The sequence below is a fragment of the Monodon monoceros genome, unplaced genomic scaffold (genome assembly GCF_005190385.1).
Source record: "Monodon monoceros isolate NGI ecotype Baffin Bay Population unplaced genomic scaffold, NGI_Narwhal_1 Super_Scaffold_19, whole genome shotgun sequence".
Taxonomy (NCBI): Eukaryota; Metazoa; Chordata; class Mammalia; order Artiodactyla; family Monodontidae; genus Monodon; species Monodon monoceros.
Window position 1 is genome coordinate 52,597,821 of NW_021703775.1, and position 22,695 is coordinate 52,620,515.

Sequence of the window (22,695 nt, forward strand, 5' to 3'; positions counted from 1 at the left end):
GGGAGGGTGGGAGGGAGGGAGATGCAAGAGGGAAGAAATATGTGAACATATGTATATGTATAACTGATTCACTTTGTTATAAAGCAGAAACTAACACACCATTGTAAAGCAATTATACTCCAATAAAGATGTTCAAAAAAAAAAGAAAGAAAATTCTTCTTGCCTTTTGGTAAATTTGAGCCAGCAATCCCCCACCCAAATATACTAGACCTTTTAGAAAACGTGTATTATTAAAAACTCCTATAAACAGCTCCTCTTAATAATTATGATATTATCAACAGGAATAAGAGTGCCTCTGACATTGTCTTCAAAGTGTTCCCACGTTTCTTATCTTTCCATTACCCTGAAAACAGAACTCACTGACAATTCAGAGCTGAAGAAATTGCAGACCAACAAAAACAAAACCTTTATGCACCTTTGTTTATGGTGGGTGGCTAGATAGCTGTAAAGCTAGAAAAGATACATCTGTCCCCGCTCTCTAAATCTGCAAGAGAAGGTAGTTTTCCTTTGGTAATTACACATTTGAAATTGCAAATTTTTGCATTTCAAAACTATTACCAATTACTATAGCTACTGTTCATCTGAAACATGACTCGTAATAGGCCAAATTTGACAAGCTGACTACAACATAATCATTAATTATATCATTCAAGTGTACTATTAAAAAATAATGATAATCAAATCATAACGGTGTTAGGAAAAAATATAGGTCAATATGTAACACTGAACTCTGCTCAATATTATGTAACAACCTAAATGGGAAAAGAATTTGAAAAAGAATAGATACATGCACGTGTGTAACTGAATCACTTTCCTGTACACCTGAAACTATCACAACGTTGTTAATCAACTATACTCCAATATAAAATAAAAAGTTAAAAATATATAAAACAAAATTTTACATTTTGTTCAAAAAAAAAAAAATGTAACCCTGAATTGAGGAAAGAACTTTGTTAAGAATGATATCAAGGCAAAATAAATAAATAAAACTGACATAATATAACTTCATAAAAAGTAATTTTATGTCTAAAAAGCAGCACATATAAAATCAAAATGAAGTATTAAGTTGGAGATCCTGTCACAGACTCTAACGTGTATTCTCTATCAGGGTAACCACTAAATGAATATTTAAAAGGATGTATAACTCATAAGCAAATGCAGGGATGAAATGCAATGGAAAATACTGATTAACCCAAAAGGGAAGGAAGGAGAAAAAGGGATAAAGAACAGATGGAACATATGTAAACAAGTAAGGTAACAGATTTAAACCCAAACAAATTAGCAAATTATGTTGAAGATAAAGAGACTAGGTTTTCCTCTCCCTCATTCCTGAATAATAATTGATTTTTAGTCCAAAAGCTGCAGGAAATTTTAAAAGAACTATTTGATAAACAAGGAATAATAATCTTCCTTTCCTTCTAAATAATAAAAAAAAAAAGCATCTGTCTTACCTTCCACCCGTGATTCCAAGTACTTATCCAACTCTGAGTCTTTTCTCATTGCTTCATCTGAGACCTTGGGGGCATTTGAAAAGCAAACTAGTACAATACTCATGTTATCTCGACTTCCCTGTATATTAAAAAAAAGAAAAAGAAAAATTATACTTCAATAGTCTACCAACTTTCTATTATTTACTTCAAAACAGATTTAATTACAATAAGCAATTACTTATTTAATCATCTAGAATGTACACCTTCAACACATTCATTTTCATTCCAAAGAACTATTTGAAGCACACCCTGAAGAAACAAGGACTCCAGGTATGCATAGATCATAATTATTTTATGACTTTTGATTCCGTGTACCTTTTCTTATCCACGACCATTCCACAACCTGAGAAATGAAGATATCTTCACATATATTAAATCTTCTAAAAACTTTGTTTCCCACTCAAGATTGCATATTCCCAAAGTGACTTAAGCCCCAAATGCATCCTCCCAAAGAAATATACATTATTTTCCTAGCTAATTAACCTGCATCAGAGCAGTGCTACTGAAACTCTATTGAACTGACTTGGCTGAAAATTGTTGATCATTAGATACCCAAGACACTAAAATGAACAAGCAGAGAAGAAAAGTTAAACTGGAAACTCTTCTGAGGGTACACTATCAAACAATTAAACTGAGATACACTGTAGTCAGATGTAATAACTTTTGAAGAAATGACATCAGACTGTTACACAGAATTACAGTGTCAGGATTTGTAGAGAGCAGCTAAAACTGCTAATTTAAGGACAAATTTTACTGCTGCCTTTTTAATCACACCATCACAAAAGGAAAAGGAAACAATATATAGTACTCTATTACTGTGAGACTATAAGCAATAAATTTAAAACATTTTCTCACTAGTTTTCTTATAGGTATATTACTTTTATTGAGTTTTTTTTAGAACAGAAAGAAACTGTTCTTGGAATAGTGATTTTTTTAACTCCTTTTTTTTTTTTTTGCGGTACGTGGGCCTCTCACTGCTGCGGCCTCTCCCGTTGCGGAGCACAGGCTCCGGACGCGCAGGCTCAGTGGCCATGACTCATGGGCCCAGCCGCTCCGCGGCATGTGGGATCTTCCTGGACCGGGGCACGAACCCGTGTCCCCTGCATCGGCAAGCGGACTCTCAACCACTGTGCCACCAGGGAAGCCCATTAACTCCCTTTTTAAAATTTTATTCACCACTCTAAAAAACTAAGTCAATGGCAGTGGGATTTGCCAACCCAAGTGAAAAGAGCCAAGGCCACACCCATGCTAGTCTAGTCTTTTCAGTCATCATGGCCAGAATCTAGGCAAGCACTGTTTGGTTAAGACTCGCCACCTTTTTGGGACCCACATGACATAGCCAAAGATAGGCAGGTCTTGAAAAACTTCTGCCACAATCTCCTAAAACTCAGTGGAGCAAAGTTTGAAGGCACTAAAGGCTGGGTCTTAAGAAGGCTTCAAAAAGAGTAACCCTCTGCACAGAATTCTTATGCTTTAGTAGAAAGAATCATGATGAGTATATAACCCAGTTCTCAATATCTGGAAAAAGAATTAGGATTTCCAAATTGGCCCAAAAGAATTTTACTCCTTAATGAAACCCACCAAAACTTGCATAATGACTTAATATTAGAAATACTACACTGGCTATATGAAAAAAAAAAAAAAATATGTATGAAGATATACACACACATATCCCACATATAAACCCTATGGTTCCAAACAGCAATACATTCCACAGGAATCAGGATTTACCATATAAATTCAGGTCAGGCAAAATCTTTATACCACAGATATTCAAGAATCAAGCATCACTTGAATACCAATGATTATTTTTTAAAGAAATTTCATGAATAAACAGAATTCACACCTTACATTTTTAGAAATCCAGTTTCTTCTAACCATTCTCTATTTTGTTAACAACAGTATGATTGTTTAGCCATTCCTAATCAATCTATCTATATAATTTCCATTAGATTTTTATAAGTTATAAAACATACATCTTATCATTTGGAAAATTAACTAAAAGATAGTTTCAAGAAGTTTAAGTACCCAAAGATATTTAAAGGAAATAATTTAGATTAACACCTTGGCACGTGTGATTTCAATGATGGTGTTTCTATTTCTACATAAAGAGAATTTTCCCCTAAACACAAAGTATGAGTGTGTTTCAGTAATTTTTATACAGCAATTGAAAAAGATACTTCCCTTTATGCCTCTTCAGTTTTCTAGAGATAAGTCATCCTTGCATATTCAGTATAAATTTTCTGCAAATTCCAGAATTGAAATGTGATTCAAAAAAAAAAAATCAAGTTGAACAACTAAGGCAATTAGCCAGATGTTTAAAACTAATTATTTCAGCCCCTTTTCATTTTTTAATTTTGACAATAGCACAGCAGTAGTACTCTAGGGAATCAGAGCTTTAATAGACAGTTATAGATCAAAGTAGCCAGTGCCCCTGCTATAAGTAAGGGTATCTAAAATTAATCATTAAATAATTTGATGCTGTTAGCTTTAAAGATGAATGCTGCATGGTTACAAAGAAGTGTTCTGGATCAAGTCTTTACACAGCATATGAAATAGGTTGTGAACAGAATCTCTTACACTACCAAAGTTAGTAAATGAGTATCTGATAAGTGAACCATAAATATTCCTCATTTTTTAAATCAAATTTTTTAACCTGCAGCTCACTGCAGTTATCTCATTTACACAGAGCTCAAAAACCAGCCAAACTTAAGGAATAGCCCAAATTTTCAGCCATCCATGAAAGATGCATCCTATCATCACTTCCTTTCAAGAATACTCAATTCTCCCACCATTTCTTTATTGCTTGAACCTATATTTCCCTTCATACAAATCTACCTGTTTCATAACCATCATCAATAGAACTAAAATTTATTGAGGACTGTAAACCAGATACTGTTCGTGCACTTGCCAAAAGCTTTACTCTCAGCAACTCCATGAAGAAGATATTATTACCTCTATTTTATAAGATGAACAAACCCAGGCTTTGCACTAAGTGGCAGAGCATAATTCAAAACCCAGCTGTCTGGTTCTAATACCAAACCGGTGGTTCTAAACAGTGTGCCAAGAAGCCCCAGGATGCCACAGTGTACTCAGAGATATTTTAAATGCAGGGGGGGAAGGGGACAACACAGTGATACTCAACATCTGTGGACACCTCACAAACTAGCTCAAGGTAGTTCACACTTTTAACATTAGACAGCACTATATTCCTCTCAATGACATCCTATTTTTCCAAAGCTGGGGTTCTGGGAGTTACTGTGATTAAAAAGCAAGTCCTCATAAAAATCAATGTGATACAGGAAACAAGTGTGACAGTGCCTAATGATTCCAAGGTTTGAGAAGTTGTGCATTGTCCAACAGGTGCGCACACATGTCATCAGTATGTAACTGTAGTTTTTAAAAGAATGAAATAAAACGTTTTTTCAATGGATGTGTATTATTTGTTAATTATTTTGTATACTCATTAAGTTTGGCTCTAACTACTTAATACTCATAACTATTAGGTATTAATACGGCTAAGTAGCACTGTAGAAAAACTTACTGAGATACTCAAGACACCATCAACAAAGAAAGTTGGGGGATTTCTACACTACATATACTGTATTTTTACATCCTTCTCTTCCATAGTTCAAAAAACCCAGCCACAACCCACTCTAATATTATCTATGTCTACTTTTAAAGTAGCATTATTTATGATATTTTCTGAAAACTATAATGGAAAAACTCCTGAGTTCAGGGCTAAACAATTATTTTGGGGGGTATACAATTAAGTACATTTTCCATGTTTTATCAATAATTTGGATTGATATTGCCTTTGGAAAATGTTATTAATTTCCCCTAACTTAATCCAACTATTAGGTATTATATCTCATGTTTTAAAATAAATAAGCTTCTAACAGGTGATATATAAATTGAATTAAGGGAAATCAAATTGTTATTTTTAAAAAACAACTTAAAGGAATATTGACTTTTATGATTTAAGAAAAACAAAGCAGGTGGCAAAGTAACATGCATAACATGATCCATTTCTGTAAAAAGCAAAACACAAAAAAAGGAAAGAAGAGGCCCTGAACCAAGATGGCGGAGTAGAAGGACGTGCTCTCACTCCCTCTTGCGAGAACACCAGAATCACAACTAGCTGCTGGACAATCATCAACAGGAAGACACTGGAACTCACCAAAAAAGATACCCCACGTCCAAAGACAAAGGAAAAGCCACAGTGAGATGGTAGGAGGGGCGCAACACAGTAAAATCAAATCCCATAACCGCTGGGTGGGTGACTCACAGACTGGAGAACACTTACACCACAGAAGTCCACCCACTGGAGTGAAGGTTCTGAGCCCCACGTCAGGCTTTCCAACCTGGGGGTCTGGCAACGGGAAGAGGAATTCCTAGAAAATCAGACTTTGAAGGCTAGTGGGATTTGACTGCAGGACATCAACAGGACTGGGGGAAATAGAAACTCCACTCTTGGAGGGCACACACAAAGTAGTTTGTGCATCGAGACCCAGTGGAAGGAGCAGTGACCCCAGGGGAGACTGAATCAGACCTACCTGCTAGTGTTGGCAGGTCTCCTGCAGAGGCGGGGGTGGCTGTGGCTCACTGTAGGGACAAGAACACTGCCAGCAGAAGTTCTGGGAAGTACTCCTGGAGGTGAGCCCTCCCAGAGTCAGTCATTAGCCCCACCAAAGAGCCCAGGTAGGCTCCAGTGTTGGGTTGCCTCCAGCCAAACAACCAACATGGAGGCAACCCAGTTCCACCCAACAGCAGTCAAACAGATGGAAGTTTTACTGAGCTCTGCCCACCAGAGCAACAGTCAGCTCTACCCACCACCAGTCCCTCCCATCAGGAAACATGTATAAGCCTCTTAGATAGCCTCATCCACCAGAGGGCAGACAGCAGAAGCAAGAAGAACTACAATCCTGCAGCGTGTGGAACAAAAACCACATTCACAGAAAGATAGACAAGATGAAAAGACAGAGGGCTAAGTACCAGATGAAGGAACAAGATAAAACCCCAGAAAAACAACTAAATGAAGTGGAGATAGGCAACCTTCCAGAAAAAGAATTCAGAATAATGATAGTGAAGATGATCCAGGACCTCAGAAAAAGAATGGAGGTAAAGATTGAGAAGATGCAAGAAATGTTTAACAAAGACCTAGAAGAATTAAAGAACAAACAAACAGAGATGAATACAATAACTGAAATGAAAACTACACTAGAAGGAATCAATAGCCGAATAACTGAGGCAGAAGAACGGATAAGTGACCTGGAAGACAGAATGGTGGAATTCACTGCTGCGGAACAGAATAAAGAAAAAAGAATGAAAAGAAATGAAGACAGCCTAAGAGACCTCTGGAACAACATTAAACGCAACAACATTTGCATTATAGGGGTCCCAGAAGGAGAAGAGAGAGAGAAAGGACCAGAGAAAATATTTGAAGAGATTATAATCGAAAACTTCCCTAACATGGGAAAGGAAATAGCCACCCAAGTTCACGAAACGCAGAGAGTCCCATACAGGATAAATCCAAGGAGAAACATGCCGAGACACATAGTAATCAAACTGGCAAAAATTAAAGGCAAAGAAAAATTATTGAAAGCAGCAAGGGAAAAAGGACAAATAACATACAAGGGAACTCCCATTAGGGTAACAGCTGATTTCTCAGCAGAAACTCTACAACCAGAAGGGAGTGGCATGGTATACTTAGATGAAAGTGAAGAACCTATAACCAAGATTACTCTACTTGGCAAGGATCTCATTCAGATTTGATGGAGAAATCAAAAGCTTTACAGACAAGCAAAAGCTAAGAGAATTCAGCACCACCAAACCAGCTCTACAGCAAATGCTAAAGGAACTTCTCTAAGTGGGAAACACAAGAGAAGAAAAGGACCTACAAAAACAAACCCAAAACAATTAAGAAAATGGTCATAGGAACATACGTATCGATAATTACCTTAAACGTGAATGGATTAAGTGCTCCAACCAAAAGACACAGGCTTGCTGAATGGATACAAAAACAAGACCCATATATATGCTGTCTATAGAGACCCACTTCAGACTGAGGGGATGGAAAAAGATATTCCATGCAAATGGAAATCAAAAGAAAGCTGGAGCAGCAATACTCATATCAGATAAAACAGACTTTAAAATAAAGAATGTTACAAGAGACAAGGAAGGATACTACATAATGATCAAGAGATCAATCCAAGAAGAAGATATAACAATTATATATGCACCCAACACAGGAGCAAGTCAATACATAAGGCAACTGCTAACAGCTATAAAACAGGAAATCGACAGTAACACAATAATAGTGGGGGACTTTGACACCTCACTTACACCAATGGACAGATCATCCAAAATGAAAATAAATAAGGAAACAGAAGCTTTAAATGACACAATAGACCAGATAGATTTAATTGATATTTATAGGACATTCCATCCAAAAACAGCAGATTACACTTTCTTCTCAAGTGCGCACAGAACATTCTCCAGGATAGATCACATCTTGGGTCACAAATCAAGCCTCAGTAAATTTAAGAAAACTGAAATCATATCAAGCATCTTTTCCGACCACAACGCTTATGATATTAGAAATGAAATACAGGGGAAAAAATGTAAAAAACACAAACACATGGAGGCTAAACAATACGTTACTAAGTAACCAAGAGATCACGGAAGAAATCACAGAGGAAATCAAAAAATACCTAGAGACAAATGACAATGAATACAAGACAATCCAAAACCTATGGGAAGCAGCAAAAGCAGTTCTAAGAGGGAAGTTTATAGCTATACAAGCTTACATCAAGAAACAAGACAAATCTCAAATAAACAATCTAACCTTACACTTAAAGGAACTAGAGAAAGAACAAACAAAACCCAAAGTTAGCAGAAGGAAAGAAATAATAAAGATCAGAGCAGAAATAAATGAAATAGAAACAAAGAAAACAATAGCAAAGATCAATAAAACTAAAAGCTGGTTCTTGGAAAAGATAAACAAAATTGATAAACCATTAGCCAGACTCATCAAGAAAAAGAGGGACAGGACTCAAATCAATAAAATTAGAAATAAAAAAGGAGAAGTTACAACAGACACCACAGAAATACAAAGCATCCTAAGAGACTACTACAAGCAACTCTATGCCAGTAAAATGGACAACCTGGAAAAAATGGACAAATTCTTACAAACGTATAACCTTCCAAGACTGAACCAGGAAGAAACAGAAAATATGAACAGACCAATCACAAGTAATGAAATTGAAACTGTGATTAAAAATCTTTCAACAAACAAAAGTCCAAGACCAGGTGGCTTCACAGGTGAATTCTATCAAACATTTAGAGAAGAGCTAACACCCATCCTTCTCAAACTCTTCGAAAAAATTGCAGAGGAAGGAACACTCCCAAACTCATTCTACGAGGCCACCATCACCCTGATACCAAAACCAGACAAAGATACTACAAAAAAAGAAAATTACAGACAAATATCACTGATGAATACAGATGCAAAAATCCTCAACAAAATACTAGCAAACAGAATCCAACAACACATTAAAAGGATCATACACCATGATCAAGTGGGATTTATCCCAGGGATGCAAGGATTCTTCAATATACTCAAATCAATCAATGTGATACACCATATTAATAAACTGAAGAAGAAAAACCATATGATCATCTCAACAGACGGAGAAAAAGCTTTTGACAAAATTCAACACCCACTTATGATAAAAACTCCCCAGAAAGTGGGCATAGAAGGAACCTACCTCAACAAAATAGACGCCATATATGACAAACCCACAGCAAATATCATTCTCAATGGTGAAAAACTGAAAGCATTTCCTCTAAGATCAGGAACAAAACAAGGATGTCCACTCTCACCACTATTATTCAACATAGTTTTGGAAGTCCTGGCCACGGCAATCAGAGAAGAAAAAGAAATAAAAGGAATACAAATTGGAAAAGAAGAAGTAAAACGGTCATTGTTCGCAGATGACATGACACTATACATAGAGAATCCTAAAGATGCCACCAAAAAACTACTAATCAATGAATTTGGTAACGTTGCAGGATACAAAATTAATGCACAGAAATATCTTGCGTTCCTATACGCTAATGATGAAAAATCTGAAAGAGAACTTAAGGAAACACTCCCATTTACCACTGCAATAAAAAGAATAAAATACCTAGGAATAAACCTACCTAGGGAGACAAAAGACCTGTATGCAGAAAACTATAAGACACTGATGAAAGAAATTAAAGATGATACCAACAGATGGAGAGATATACCATGTTCTTGAATTGGAAGAATCAATATTGTGAAAATGACTATACTACCCAAAGCAATCTACAGATTCAATGCAATCCCTATCAAATTACCAACAGTATTTTTTTTTTTTTTCGGTACGCGGGCCTCTCACTGTTTTGGCCTCTCCCGTTGCGGAGCACAGGCTCCAGACACACAGGCTCAGCGGCCATGGCTCACGGGCCCAGCCACTCCGCGGTATGTGGGATCTTCCCAGACCAGGGCATGAACCCGTGTTCCCTGCATTGGCAGGCGGACTCTCAACCACTGTGCCACCAGGGAAGCCCCAATGGCATTTTTTATGGAACTAGAACAAAAAATCTTAAAATCTGTATGGAGACACAAAAGACCCTGAATAGCCAAAGCAGTCTGAGGGAAAAAAACGGAGCTGGAGGAATCAGACTCCCTGACTTCAGACTATACTACAAAGCTACAGTAATCAAGACAATATGGTACTGACACAAAAACAGAAACACAGATCAATGGAACAAGATAGAAAGCCCAGAGATAAACCCACACACCTATGGTCAACTAATCTATGACAAAGGGGTTAAGGTTATACAATGGAGAAAAGACAGTCTCTTCAATAAGTGGTGCTGGGAAAACTGGACAGCTACATGTAAAGGAATGAAATTAGAACACTCCCTAACACCATACACAAAAATAAACCCAAAATGGATTAAAGACCTAAATGTAAGACCGGACACTATAAAACTCTGAGAGGAAAACATAGGAAGAACACTCTTTGACATAAATCACAGCAAGATCTCTTTTGATCCACCTCCTAGAGTAATGGAAATAAAAACAAAAATAAACAAATAGGACCTAATGAAACTTCAAAGCTTTCTCACAGCAAAGGAAACCATAAACAAGACGAAAAGACAACCCTCAGAATGGAACAAAGTATTTGCAAACGAATCAATGGACAAAGGATTAACCTCCAAAATATATAAATAGGTCATGCAACTCAATATTAAAAAAAACAAACAACTCAATCCAAAAGTGAGCAGAAGACCTAAATAGACATTTTTCCAAAGAAGACATACAGATGGCCAAGAAGCACATGAAAAGCTGCTCAACGTCACTAATTATTAGAGAAATGCAAATCAAAACTACAGTGAGGTATCACCTCACACTAGGTAGAATGGGCATCATCACAAAATCTACAAACAACAAATGCTGGAGAGGGTGTGGAGAAAAGGGAACCCTCTTGCACTGTTGGTGGGAATGTAAATTGATACAGCTACTATGGAGAACAGTATGGAGGTTCCTTAAAAAACTAAAAAAAGAATTACCATATGACCCAGCAATCCCACTACTGGGCATATAACCAGAGAAAACCATAATTCAAAAAGACACAGGCACCCCAGTGTTCACTGCAGCTCTATTTACAATAGCCAGGTCATGGAAGCAACCTAAATGCCCATCGACAGACGAATGGATAAAGCAGATGTGGTACATATATACAATGGAATATTACTCAGCCATAAAAAGGAACGAAATTGGGTCATTTGTTGAGATGTGGATGGATCTAGAGACTGTCATACAGAGTGAAGTAAGTAAGAAAGAGAAAAACAAATATCGTATATTAACGCATATATGTGGAACCTAGAAAAATGGTACAGATGAACCGGTTTGCAGGGCAGAAATTGAGACAGAGATGTAGAGAACAAACATATGGACACCAAGGGGGGAAAGCGGCGGGGGAGTGGGGGTGGTGGTGTGATGAAGTGGGCGATTGGGATTGACATGTATACACTGATGTGTATAAAACTGATGACTAATAAGGACCTGCTGAATAAAAAAATAAATAAAATATAAAAAAATTTTTTAAAAAAGGAAAGAAAACCTTGTTTTTATACTTCTATTTGTATGAATAAACACAGAGAATTATTTGGAAGGATATATAGCAAACTGTAAACAGTGGTTACCTAAGGGGAATGAGACTGACAAGGAGGGACATAAAGATTAATAACTTTACTTCAAACATCACTGGATTCGTTTAAAATTTTTTTAATCTTGTAATTATTGAAAAAAGAAAAGGAAAGTCTTAATGTTTCCCTTAGGAAAAAATTTTTCATCAAATCCTCTGGGAAAGTTTGACGACATATATACAAACTTAAGTCAGATAACTTGGATTCTAGACTCTGATTCAAAACTCACCAAATATCTGACTTACAGCTTTTCTTTCTTCCTTTTCTTTATTTTTCTTAAAGTCTTTTAATGACAAACCTCCATTTCCTTACTTGCAAACTGGAAATTAAAATTTTAATTTTTTTCACCTGAGAAGGTTACTATGAGGATAAATAAAATGAGTGTGATCTATAAGTTATGAAAGGCTATGCAAACAGCTGTCACATATTCTATGTGACCTGAAATTAGTTAGCATAAACACCACGAATGCTAGCAGCACTGGCAGTAAAATGGGAAAGCTGCTTTCTTAGGAGCCATTCTTCCCTAGAGTTAATCATCTAAATAGGGTAATACTTGACCAGAGTCATCCAACACTTGTAGCTTCATATTGTTAAATAGCAGCTCTGAAAAATGACTATCCTTAACAATAATAATGCTAACTACCTTTTATGGTTGTTGTGAAAAATAAAATATGTGTAAAGTGCTTAGAGTATACTGCATTTGGCTCATAAAAAGCAATTTTTTGATACTATTGTGATTTTGATGGTTATCATAATCTCCCAAGAGTTCATGAGTTAACATATAAAAGTCCCTGTAAACTATTAGGGAATGACAAACGTTAGAAGTGCTAGAAAATTTTTAACACTTAATTCATTTATTTATTTTTTATTTTATTTTATTTATTTATTTCTTGGTTGTGCCATGCAGCTTGCGTGATCTTAGTTCCCTGACCAGAGATCGAACCGGGGCCTGGCAGTTAAAGTGCCAAGTCATAACCACTGGACCGCCAGGGAATTCCCAGCACTTAATTTAAATCTATTATCAGGAAAATATCTTTAAAAAACCTACTTAAAAACCGGATCTACTCTATCTTTTCTCTTAAAGCAGCTAACACCTGGACCTAGAGATTTTCATACTAAGTGAAGTGAGTCAGACAGAGAAAGACAGATATCATATGATAGCACTTACATGTGGTATCTTAATAAATGGTACAAATGAACCTATTTACAAAACAGAAATTGAGTCCCAGATGTAGAAAACAAACTTACAGTTACCAAGGGAGAAAGGTGGAGTGGAGGGATAAATTGGGAGATTGGGACTGACATATATACACTATTATATATAAAATAGATAACTAAAAAGGACCTACTGTATAGCACAGGGAACTCTTCTTAATACTTTATAATGATCTATATGGGAAAAGAATCTAAAAAAGAGTGGAGATATATATATATATATATATGTATAACTGATTCACTTTGCTGTACAGCAGAAACTAACAACACTGTAAATCAACTATTCTCCAATAAAAAAATTAAATTTTTTTTAAAAAAATAAATTTATTCCACAATTTAAAAAAAAATGCAGCTAACACCTACTGAGCAATTGCTAACGGCTAGCACTGGTCTACCTGCTTTCCATGGATTTTAAATTTTAAATTCAATCTTTCAGACTAAATTCAAAGCAATCATATGTTCTATTTTAATCCTATTGTTTTATAATATTGCTAACCCTTGGTTTTACAATACAAACAAGTGGAATGACAAAATTATGGAGTCAGAAAAACAGGAATGGATAAGAAGCTTATCTAATTCCATAAGTAGCATGTGGCAGTTCAAAAAATTCATGTCTGTTGTGTTTCAACAGAAAACAGCTAACTAAGCTTCTCAAAACTGATTTCAATTTAAATGCAACTTCATGCAAAGGGAACTACGATGGTCAACTTCATTCAACTAAATTAAATGAAGAGGTTGTTGTTCCAACCCCTTGTCCCTCTATGACTATCATTTATCATTTCTGAGATTCTGGGATTCTGCCTAGAATCTTTTAACACCATCAACAAAAAAAATTAATCAATTTAAACTGATGAAACCTATCAAATGAAGATATACCACCAGAATCATTCAAACCCCATTCAGAAGGGTTGGGTCAAAATTCCTGAAAACTAACATCCTTTCAATGGAAGGGAGAGTGCAGTTTATCCACAATATAAACTTCTTTCTTTACTCCAAATTACAGATCTAATAGATTTCTGGCTATTCCCTCAAAACTACATGACACTCCACTATGCAACCATGAAATATGATTTTGATAGACACATACAGACATGGAGATCTTTCTACAATATATTGTTGAATGAAAAAGCAGACTACAGAATAACAAATATAATGATCTCATTTTTATAAAAATATACACATTCAGAGGCAGGCAAAAAACTGAAAAAATAAACACTGCAATTATGAAGATAGCCCACTTAGGTGGGTGGCAAAATTTTTGAGTGTTTCTTTACATATTCTGTATTATATAAATTTAAATATATATATATATATTCTGTATTATCTGGCTTGCTTTTCAATAATTTTTTTTTTTTTAATAATCGGGAAAATGTTGTTTTCACTTCCTAGTTAGGCAAAAACATATGCTTGCTTTTGTCTCAAAAAGCTGCAGGTCAGACTCTCTCCATATAGAGTCCAAGGAGATAGACATCTTTAGAACCACTTACTATTCCAGCACTGACAACCATCAATATTTCTGTATTTAATTCATCTAGAGAAGCAAAAAGGATACAATACAAAAACAAATAAACAAAAAAACAGAAGAGCTAGAGACACCATCATTAAAATCCTTTCAGAAAAAAGCTGGAAACACCAGCCCTTACATTTTCTCTTTTTGAAGTTGTCTCTTCCCATTCTATGGAAAAGAAGTAGATACTTCAACAAAAGCTGGGCATTTCCATAGACTCAGAGATCCTTTGAAAAATTTTTTGGCTATGCCTGTATCTTCCACAGCATCTTACATGGTGAGGAAACAGAGTGGCTCTAATCTAGACAGAATAAGTAAGGCAAAACTTTTGTATCACATAACCAAAGGTTGGTTTTGTCTTGATAGCTTTTCCGAGTCACAGAATACTTATATATTTTAGGCACTGGCCAGATAACTCAAATTTTAATTGACTGCTATGTAGACTCTGTCAAAAACCCAGTTGAAACTACTGAACATTTTAAAGACATCCAAGGAAACTGCTAATTATCTGTTAGTTTGTACTTTCTTCCCTATTATTGTATCAAGTTAAGATTCATAAAATATTGCAAATGTAAATTAAACTTTTGTGTTCCAAAGGAATTCTTAACAAGATTGCACTTTATATTAGTCTTTGGTTTTTTAATCAGTAAAGATAAAAACATCTGTATGAAAAGAATTCTGATTATCTCCTCTAAAAATATTATCTACCATGTCATATATTATTTATATAGTCACATGTAAATTCCTTTTAGATTTTATGCTAGGAAAAAGCTTCTTTTACTATAGAATAAGAAATATACAACTCTTACTTCAGTTTTTGTCTTAGCTGCTAGTGGGCTCAGAACTAAATTACAAAACTTTACTTAGTCTAGGCTTCTGGTGTATCTTCCAATACTATGTGGCTCTTGATCTTTTGTATATCTAATATACAATCATACCCTCTCTGCATGTTTTTTTATGAAACTGATGCATAGACAGCTATTGCCAGGAGTTCCCTGGTGGCCTAGTGGTTAGGATTCTGGGCTTTCACTACCGGGGCCTGGGTTCAATTCCTGGTCGGGGAACTGAGATCCCACAAGCCGCACAGTGCGGCGCCCCCCGCCAGCAAAAAAAAAAAAAAAAAAGACGGCTACTGCCAATGTTGAGAATTTTAATCAAAAGTCACAACTGTGTATAGATGCCTCTGCCACAACAAAAAGCCATAAATTATTTAAATGACAACAAATGCCACAAATTTATTAAACTTAATTTGCAAATTAGAAGATTAAGACAAATGAGGACGGCAACCAAAAAAAAAGCTTTCATTTCTGGTGAAGAAAACAATTTTTAAATATATAGGTCTTCCCCAATGAAAATATTAAAAGCTTTAAAACTAAGTTTGCTTAATTTTACTTACCGTGTCTTTTCAAAATTAATAGGGCATTTTAATTATAACAAAAAAGACTTACATACCTTATGCAAACAAGTGTCCACTACCCAATTGCACACATTTTCCAGGTCATCAGATACCTCAAGCCTAGATTTAACAAATTCACAGAGCTCCTCATTACTCATAACATCCCAGATCCCATCACAAGCCAAGATGATAAATTCATCCTCTTCTGCTCTTAAAATTTCATAAACCTCAGGCTCTGGAGAAACAAGTTGTTCTGTTGGGCCCTTGCCATCAACACACTTGTAATCATAGTCCCCCAGAGCACGAGACACTGCTAATGAACCATTAACACGCTGTATCATTACGCTGCCTCCTGCATTTTGGATTCGCTCTTTCTCCCTTGGGTTGCAAGGTTTGTGATCTTGGGTAGAAAAGCAGACTTGTCCATTCCTATACAGAACAGCCCGTGAATCACCACAGTTGATGAAGTAAATATGCTTAGGTGAAATCATAACTCCCACTGCAGTTGAACCGCTCCTGTCCATGCCATTTCTGAGATCTGAAAAGTTACGCATGTATTCATCAATTTTCAAAAAGCCAGTTCTGATACCATTCTTGACGTTTTCCACTGAAGGCTCAAGAGCAGATCCTGATTTTCCAGCTGCCCTAAAGTCTTCATTATTAGTGATGTGTTCTAATAAGTGTGTTGAGCAGTAATTTGCTACTCTGGATCCAGCGTGACCATCATAAACTGCAAAAAACGACCAGTCTTCCAAGCCGTGAGGAATACCTACGACAGCTGTGTGTGCATCTTCCATCTCCACTCTCCATCCTTGCATACTACTCAGGCCATAACGTAAACCATTCCCAGCACCATGAGCATTATGTTTCTCAGTTTTGGGTTTATCCAAAAATGCACCCATGTTTAGTAATGAATCTGAAAGGAAAAAAAAAATTGTAGGTGTTACATGTTTAAATTTGACAGAGCATTTATCTACAATATTTTATCTATTTTCTAGTAACTCCTGATCAAGTATATTTTTCAATATTATCAAAATTTACTGGAACAACAACAAAAAAGAAACCAAGAAAATGTCCCCGTATACCCTTCTTCTAGAATAGTAGTTTCTCAATCCTAGCACATTAGAGTCTCTAGGGATGGGACCCAGATATCAATATCTTTTTAAAAATGCCTCTCTGGTGATTTGTCCGTAGAGCAAGTTGAGAACCACCATTCTAGGAGAAAGGAAACCAAGAAACAAAACCTGGTTAAGTTTTGCTTTTTTTTTAAATTCAATTTATAAGATAACTCTAGGGTTCAATATATAAGACGCAGGAGTGAGAATATTCAGAACGATGCAACATCTTGTTCAATCTACTAAGGTAGAAAAGTATGCTAATATATTTTAGAAAGACTTCCAAAAGCAAGTGTTGTAATCAAGTATTTTCCCCCCAGTAATCCTGAAGACAACCCCCCAAATTAATTAAAACATAAAATCTCAGTTTTAACAAACATGTGATTTTACTTAGGTTTTACTGCACATCAAATAAAAAACTTTACTTGGATTGACTGAAGCCCATTAACCTATAAAAACAAATATAACTTTAATGATGTGCTAAAGAACATACTACTTAATATTGCCGTGCTTCACAATCCATGAAGTAGCATTAGGACAGCTTTTACTCAGCGCTGGCTGACAAAGACTTAAAGCCCATAGAGAGAACTGTAAAGTACCACTATGCATCACCCTCCCTCTCAGCTTTACTATTACTTTAGAATAAGGCTTTTCCAATTTCAAATGACTTGGACTGGAACAGTGGGGATGAGAATGCCTGGTACGTTTTCCACATACAGTCCTGGCCCTAACGCTTGCTAGCTGTGTGATCTTGAGTTTCCTAGTCACTGGTACCTCAAATTCCTTCTCTGTCAAATGGGAATAATAACAATAGTACCTACACCTGACAGGGTTGCAGTGAAGAATGAGTTAACATATAGTGCTTAGAACAGTTCCTGAGACACAGTAAACACCATAAAATGTTTGCTGTTATTATTTGCTCAAAATGCAAATTCCATGGCCCTATCCCCACACCCTCAATTTTTTTTTTTTTTCCAGTAGATCTCGGATGGGATCTTCAAAAAAGCATGCTGGTGACTAAAGAATCACATTTTGAGACACACTAGTCTAGATCAACTGACTTTCATTTGGATCTAGGTATCTTTGTGAGATATCTTTTTCAGCTGTAACCATTACCTAACTTTACAAAACTAAATATTCCTATTCCTAAAAACCCAATGAACCACCATATATAATATTTATAAATTACAGCAATTTTATAACTTTTCATGAGTTATATATAATACTGTACTAATAAATTACAAACACAAATATTTATAAAAAGGAATTTTGGAAGGACAAGATTTTACTCAGACCTAAAAATTAATTTCATTCAAGTATGATAAAAAATTATATTTTGTATTGAGAACAATGTAATAGAATATGCTTATTTGTTAGCACATTGGTTTGATATTTTGATATAATGATTTGAAAGCCTAGTTCTAAGCACATTTTAATTTAGATTGTTTTTAATGCTTATTTCACCTGAAAAAAAAAAAAACCCTTATAAAGATACCTAAACGCAAATGAAACTGAATTGTTGACTGTATTTATCACCCACTCTTCAATCCCAACTACCAATTATAAAAAAAATTTGTTATCATTTCCCTTATCTTGATGTTCTTCGAATTAAGGTTTTGCTGTTTCACATTTCAAGAAATGGGCTCAAAATTCACAAGAGTTCCTCATTTAGAAGAGTTTTAAAAATAGTTTGGAAATTTCTATTTCCAAATTTGTTTTTAATTTAGGGATAAAGAGAGAAGGAAGGAGGGGTCTTCAATAAAAAGCTATAGGAGACCCTAAGAATCAAAGGGAGCCTGGAACGCCAGCTTGGAAAACCATCAGGAAACAAAGGAGCCCTGAGGCTGGGCAGCCAAACACTGTGAAAGTTACACCAAGAACAGCCTTGCCTGCTGCTGCAGTGATCTTCTACGTTCCGTCTAATTTCTTTCTGAAAGTCACTTTCTCAAGATTCAAAGTTTGGGAAACAGGTATCTAAGTATCTAATTGACTGAGCTTCGGTCACCAGCACACCTACTGGCTGTAACTGGGACTGCATTCTTTCACAAATTAGTAAAAATTTTTTTACGTTCAATATTGATCTCATTTTAAAGTTACGGTTGTCCCATAATGATTTAATTCTTTAAACATCATGAAATATCATACATATTTTATATAATGTATACACACAGCTAAAGAGTACTAAAACTACCATACAGTTTAAGAAGTAGAACATTATCAAGACCACTGAAGCCTCCTATTATCCTGAATTTTCTAATTAGTATTTCTTCTAGTTTAACCATATTCATGTGTGGTTGTTTAGTTTTATATGTTTGACACCTTACACTGATGTAAAATACAGTATGTTTTACTCTAGTACTTTTTTTTTCCAGCTCAACACTATTTCATTTACATTGATGTATAGAGCTGTAGTTCATTCACTATATGCCACTGTATGTTTGCACCACAATTTTTATCCATTCCACTATCAATGAGTTATTTCTCATTTTTTAAGTATAAAACAGAGCTGTTTTGAACAATCGTAGTGCACATATGTGTTTCCTAGAACATATACCTAAATTCCCAAGTGCTTAAAGTTTATATAGATGATCTTTTTTCCCCCAACAAAAATCACAAAACAAACCATCTCCAAACATTTGTTTCTCAACTGTTCTTTCACTAACACTACTTTCTTTAAGACAATTACTTTCTTAGTAAGTAAGCTTCATCTTGAATGGCATGATTAAGAGTGTATTTTCTTTTATCCAAAAATATCTGCATAGGAATCAGCAATTACTATTTTAAGTTCTCTAACTCTTCAAAAGCAAAAAACTTTGCTATGAGATAATCATCAAAACTCTATGTGGCAGACTGTACCTTCTTGGTCATTTCTCATTTCATTCACAGTAAGCCCTCAGTATCAGCTGGTTCCACACGCTCAGATTCAACCCACCACAAGGTGAAAATACTCAGGGAAAAAAAATTCCAGAAAGTTCCAAAAAGCAAAACTTGACTTTGCCTTGCACCAGCAACTTGTACATGGGATTTATATTGTATTAGGTAATCCAGACATGATTTAAAGTATATGGGGAGGTTGTGCATAGGTTGTATACAAATACCACACCATTTTATATAGGGGGCTTGAGCATCTGCATATTTTGGCATCACCACTGTAAACAGCTCACTGAATCTTAAAGTTAAAGGTCTTGTTTTTATAAAATTAACTACACTGATAACACCCTAATAGCTCTGAACTCCTGGTTCAATTTCTTTGCTGCAGTAATTTTCCTATGAATGTTGCAGTGAACAATTTTCACCTTAAGTGACTATGATTTTTCTTCCAAAAAAGGTTATCTTTATTAAAGAAGCATTTACTGTTGAGAATATACATTTGTCTAGCATCTCTTTGCTTTTACTCTTCACTCCCCCCCAAAAACAGATTTTATTACTGAAACAAAATTTAGCAAATACCAAGAGGAAAGTATGTTACAAACACCTATATTTTAGTCAATCTTAAATCTCCCATGTGTAATAGTTCTCACACTGGTTTCTTCAACTTGGCAATGATTACTACATGTTTCAAAGGCATGTGATGACAAAGGAATGTATTTTAATTTGGGGCCATATATTCTACGTATTATTTCAGTCATTTTGACCAAGGCAGGAAAAACTAGTGTTTCCCCAGTGGTATGCTTTGTCTTTTACTACTCAGCAAGAAACCTCAAAGGGCCTTGTAAACATTTATAATTAAATTTAGTGAAACTTTGTAGTTACTGTATTGAATATTACATGGCTCTATCAAACACCTCTGGGGGGGAAAAACTCATAAAGGTTAGTTTTTACCCTCAGAATGCAATTTTTAAAATGTCTTGCTAATTTACTATAATTTTATACTATGATTTAGCCATATGTCAAGCACACTATACACTTAGGCAAGCTATGGTTTCAACAACAGTAAATTGAGATCCACATTTCAAATAATCTTTGACAATCTCAAATTTTGAGAGATTGATATTTGAGATCTGATTATATTATAGGTTTTACCCCATAAGAGCCCATACTGGGATTAGGAGTTCTAACATTTTTTACGCTGTGTGCTTGTATGTGCTCTATTAAAATCAATTTAATGTTTTGATAGGAATCTTTTACAGTCACTTGCTCATTTTTTGAAGACTGTTTAGTTAAAACCAGATCACATGGAGGGACTTTCCTGGTGGCTCAGTGGTTGGGAGTCCACCTGCCAATGCAGGGGACACAGGTTCGAGCCCTGGTCCGGGAAGATCCCACATGCCGCGGGGCAGCTAAGCCCGTGTGCCACAACTACTGAGCCTGCGCTCTAGAGCCCGCGAGCCACAACTACTGAGCCTGCGCTCTAGAACATGTAAGCCACAACTACTGAGCCCAGGTGCTGCAACTACTGAAGCCTGCGCCCCTGGAACCTGCGCTCCACAACAAGAGAAGCCACCACAATGAAAAGCCCGCACACCGCAACAAAGAGTAGCCCCAGCTCGCCGCAACTAGAGAAAGCCCGTGCGCAGCAACAAAGACCCAATGCAGCCAAAGACAAATTAAAAAAACAAAACCAAAACAAGACCAACAACAACAACAAAAAACTAGGTCACATGGAAATCAATGTAATCACATGTAAACTTCAATGTGATACAGCAATGAATACAAGTGAGGAAGTAAAAATTCTACCGTTCCTTAGAATCTCTCACCAGCCCATTTGACATACTAACAGTGTGGGGAAGCCAGTGTCAATCACTATATTAAATGTAATTTGCCTTTTTCAAGATGAAAGACAATAAACAAAGGTTCTAATCTTTAAAAAATTAATACTGATGGATGGTCCTGCATACTCCCTGTAGAGACCACTTGGTCTATACAACTCTGTGGGCCTACGAGGTTTTACAAGACTGAGAGAGAATATATGCATAGCAAGCACTGTCTAAAGACTGAATGAGCAATATTCTCTGCACATCTGTCTTTTTCCATTGCCTTCTTTGAGATGAATACATTACTGAACTCACAGCAGCATAATGTTATTATTTACTTGCTTAATCAGTGGAACACAGTAATTGTACTATAAAGTAAGCACCTGAGAAATGGTATTTTAAAAGGAGTTATACACGGAAGACTGGGGACTACTGGCTGTCTTTTTTATTTAAGTAGTTTGCTATAATCACCTTAAGTAATCACATTTTTAATAATCACTTAAAAGGTTTCACATGTGTGTATATAGTATATAGCATTCAATTCTGGGCTGATTCTAAAATTTTTCATTCAGAATCAGTACATAAAATACAGCAATAAATCATACATACTTGTATTTGCCACAGGAATACCTTAAACGTACTTTAACAACAGTACATTAGACACTCACTCAAGCATTTTCTGACTGCCTACTACCTGCCAGGCACTGTATTAAGTACTAGGAATAAGATGCCCCCATCCCTAAAGGAATGTATAATCTGGTGGAAGACAAAGACCAGTGCACAGGTTTTGAAGGCACACTGTGATACAGGGGCTATAATGGGATAAATACAGGTATGCCAAGAAGAGGTATCAAAAAAGTCTTATGTAGTTAAAATTTTTCCAAAGGAAGAAGCCTAAGCTGAGACCTAAAAGGTGCAAGTGGGAGAAGGAAATAGCCAGCATATACAAAGACCAGAAGAAGAGTAAGAGCACAATTAATTTGGTATGGGTGTGTGTGTGTGTGTGTGTGTGTGTGTGTGTGTGTGTGTGTGTGTG

The 22,695-nt window shown here is 35.8% G+C and overlaps 1 protein-coding gene across 2 annotated transcripts in view; it reads right to left on the minus strand.

The window, feature by feature from the left end:
• PPM1B (protein phosphatase, Mg2+/Mn2+ dependent 1B) overlaps positions 1-22,695 on the minus strand; it is an 80,560-nt gene that overhangs the window by 16,745 nt on the left and 41,120 nt on the right. For both annotated transcript variants that reach the window (XM_029231714.1, XM_029231713.1), the window contains exons 2-3: positions 15,907-16,766; positions 1,452-1,569 (exon numbers count right to left, since the gene is read on the minus strand). In XM_029231714.1, the coding sequence (XP_029087547.1) occupies positions 1,452-1,569; positions 15,907-16,752 (964 nt within the window). In that variant the 5' untranslated portion in view covers positions 16,753-16,766. The remainder of the gene's footprint in view (positions 1-1,451; positions 1,570-15,906; positions 16,767-22,695) is intronic.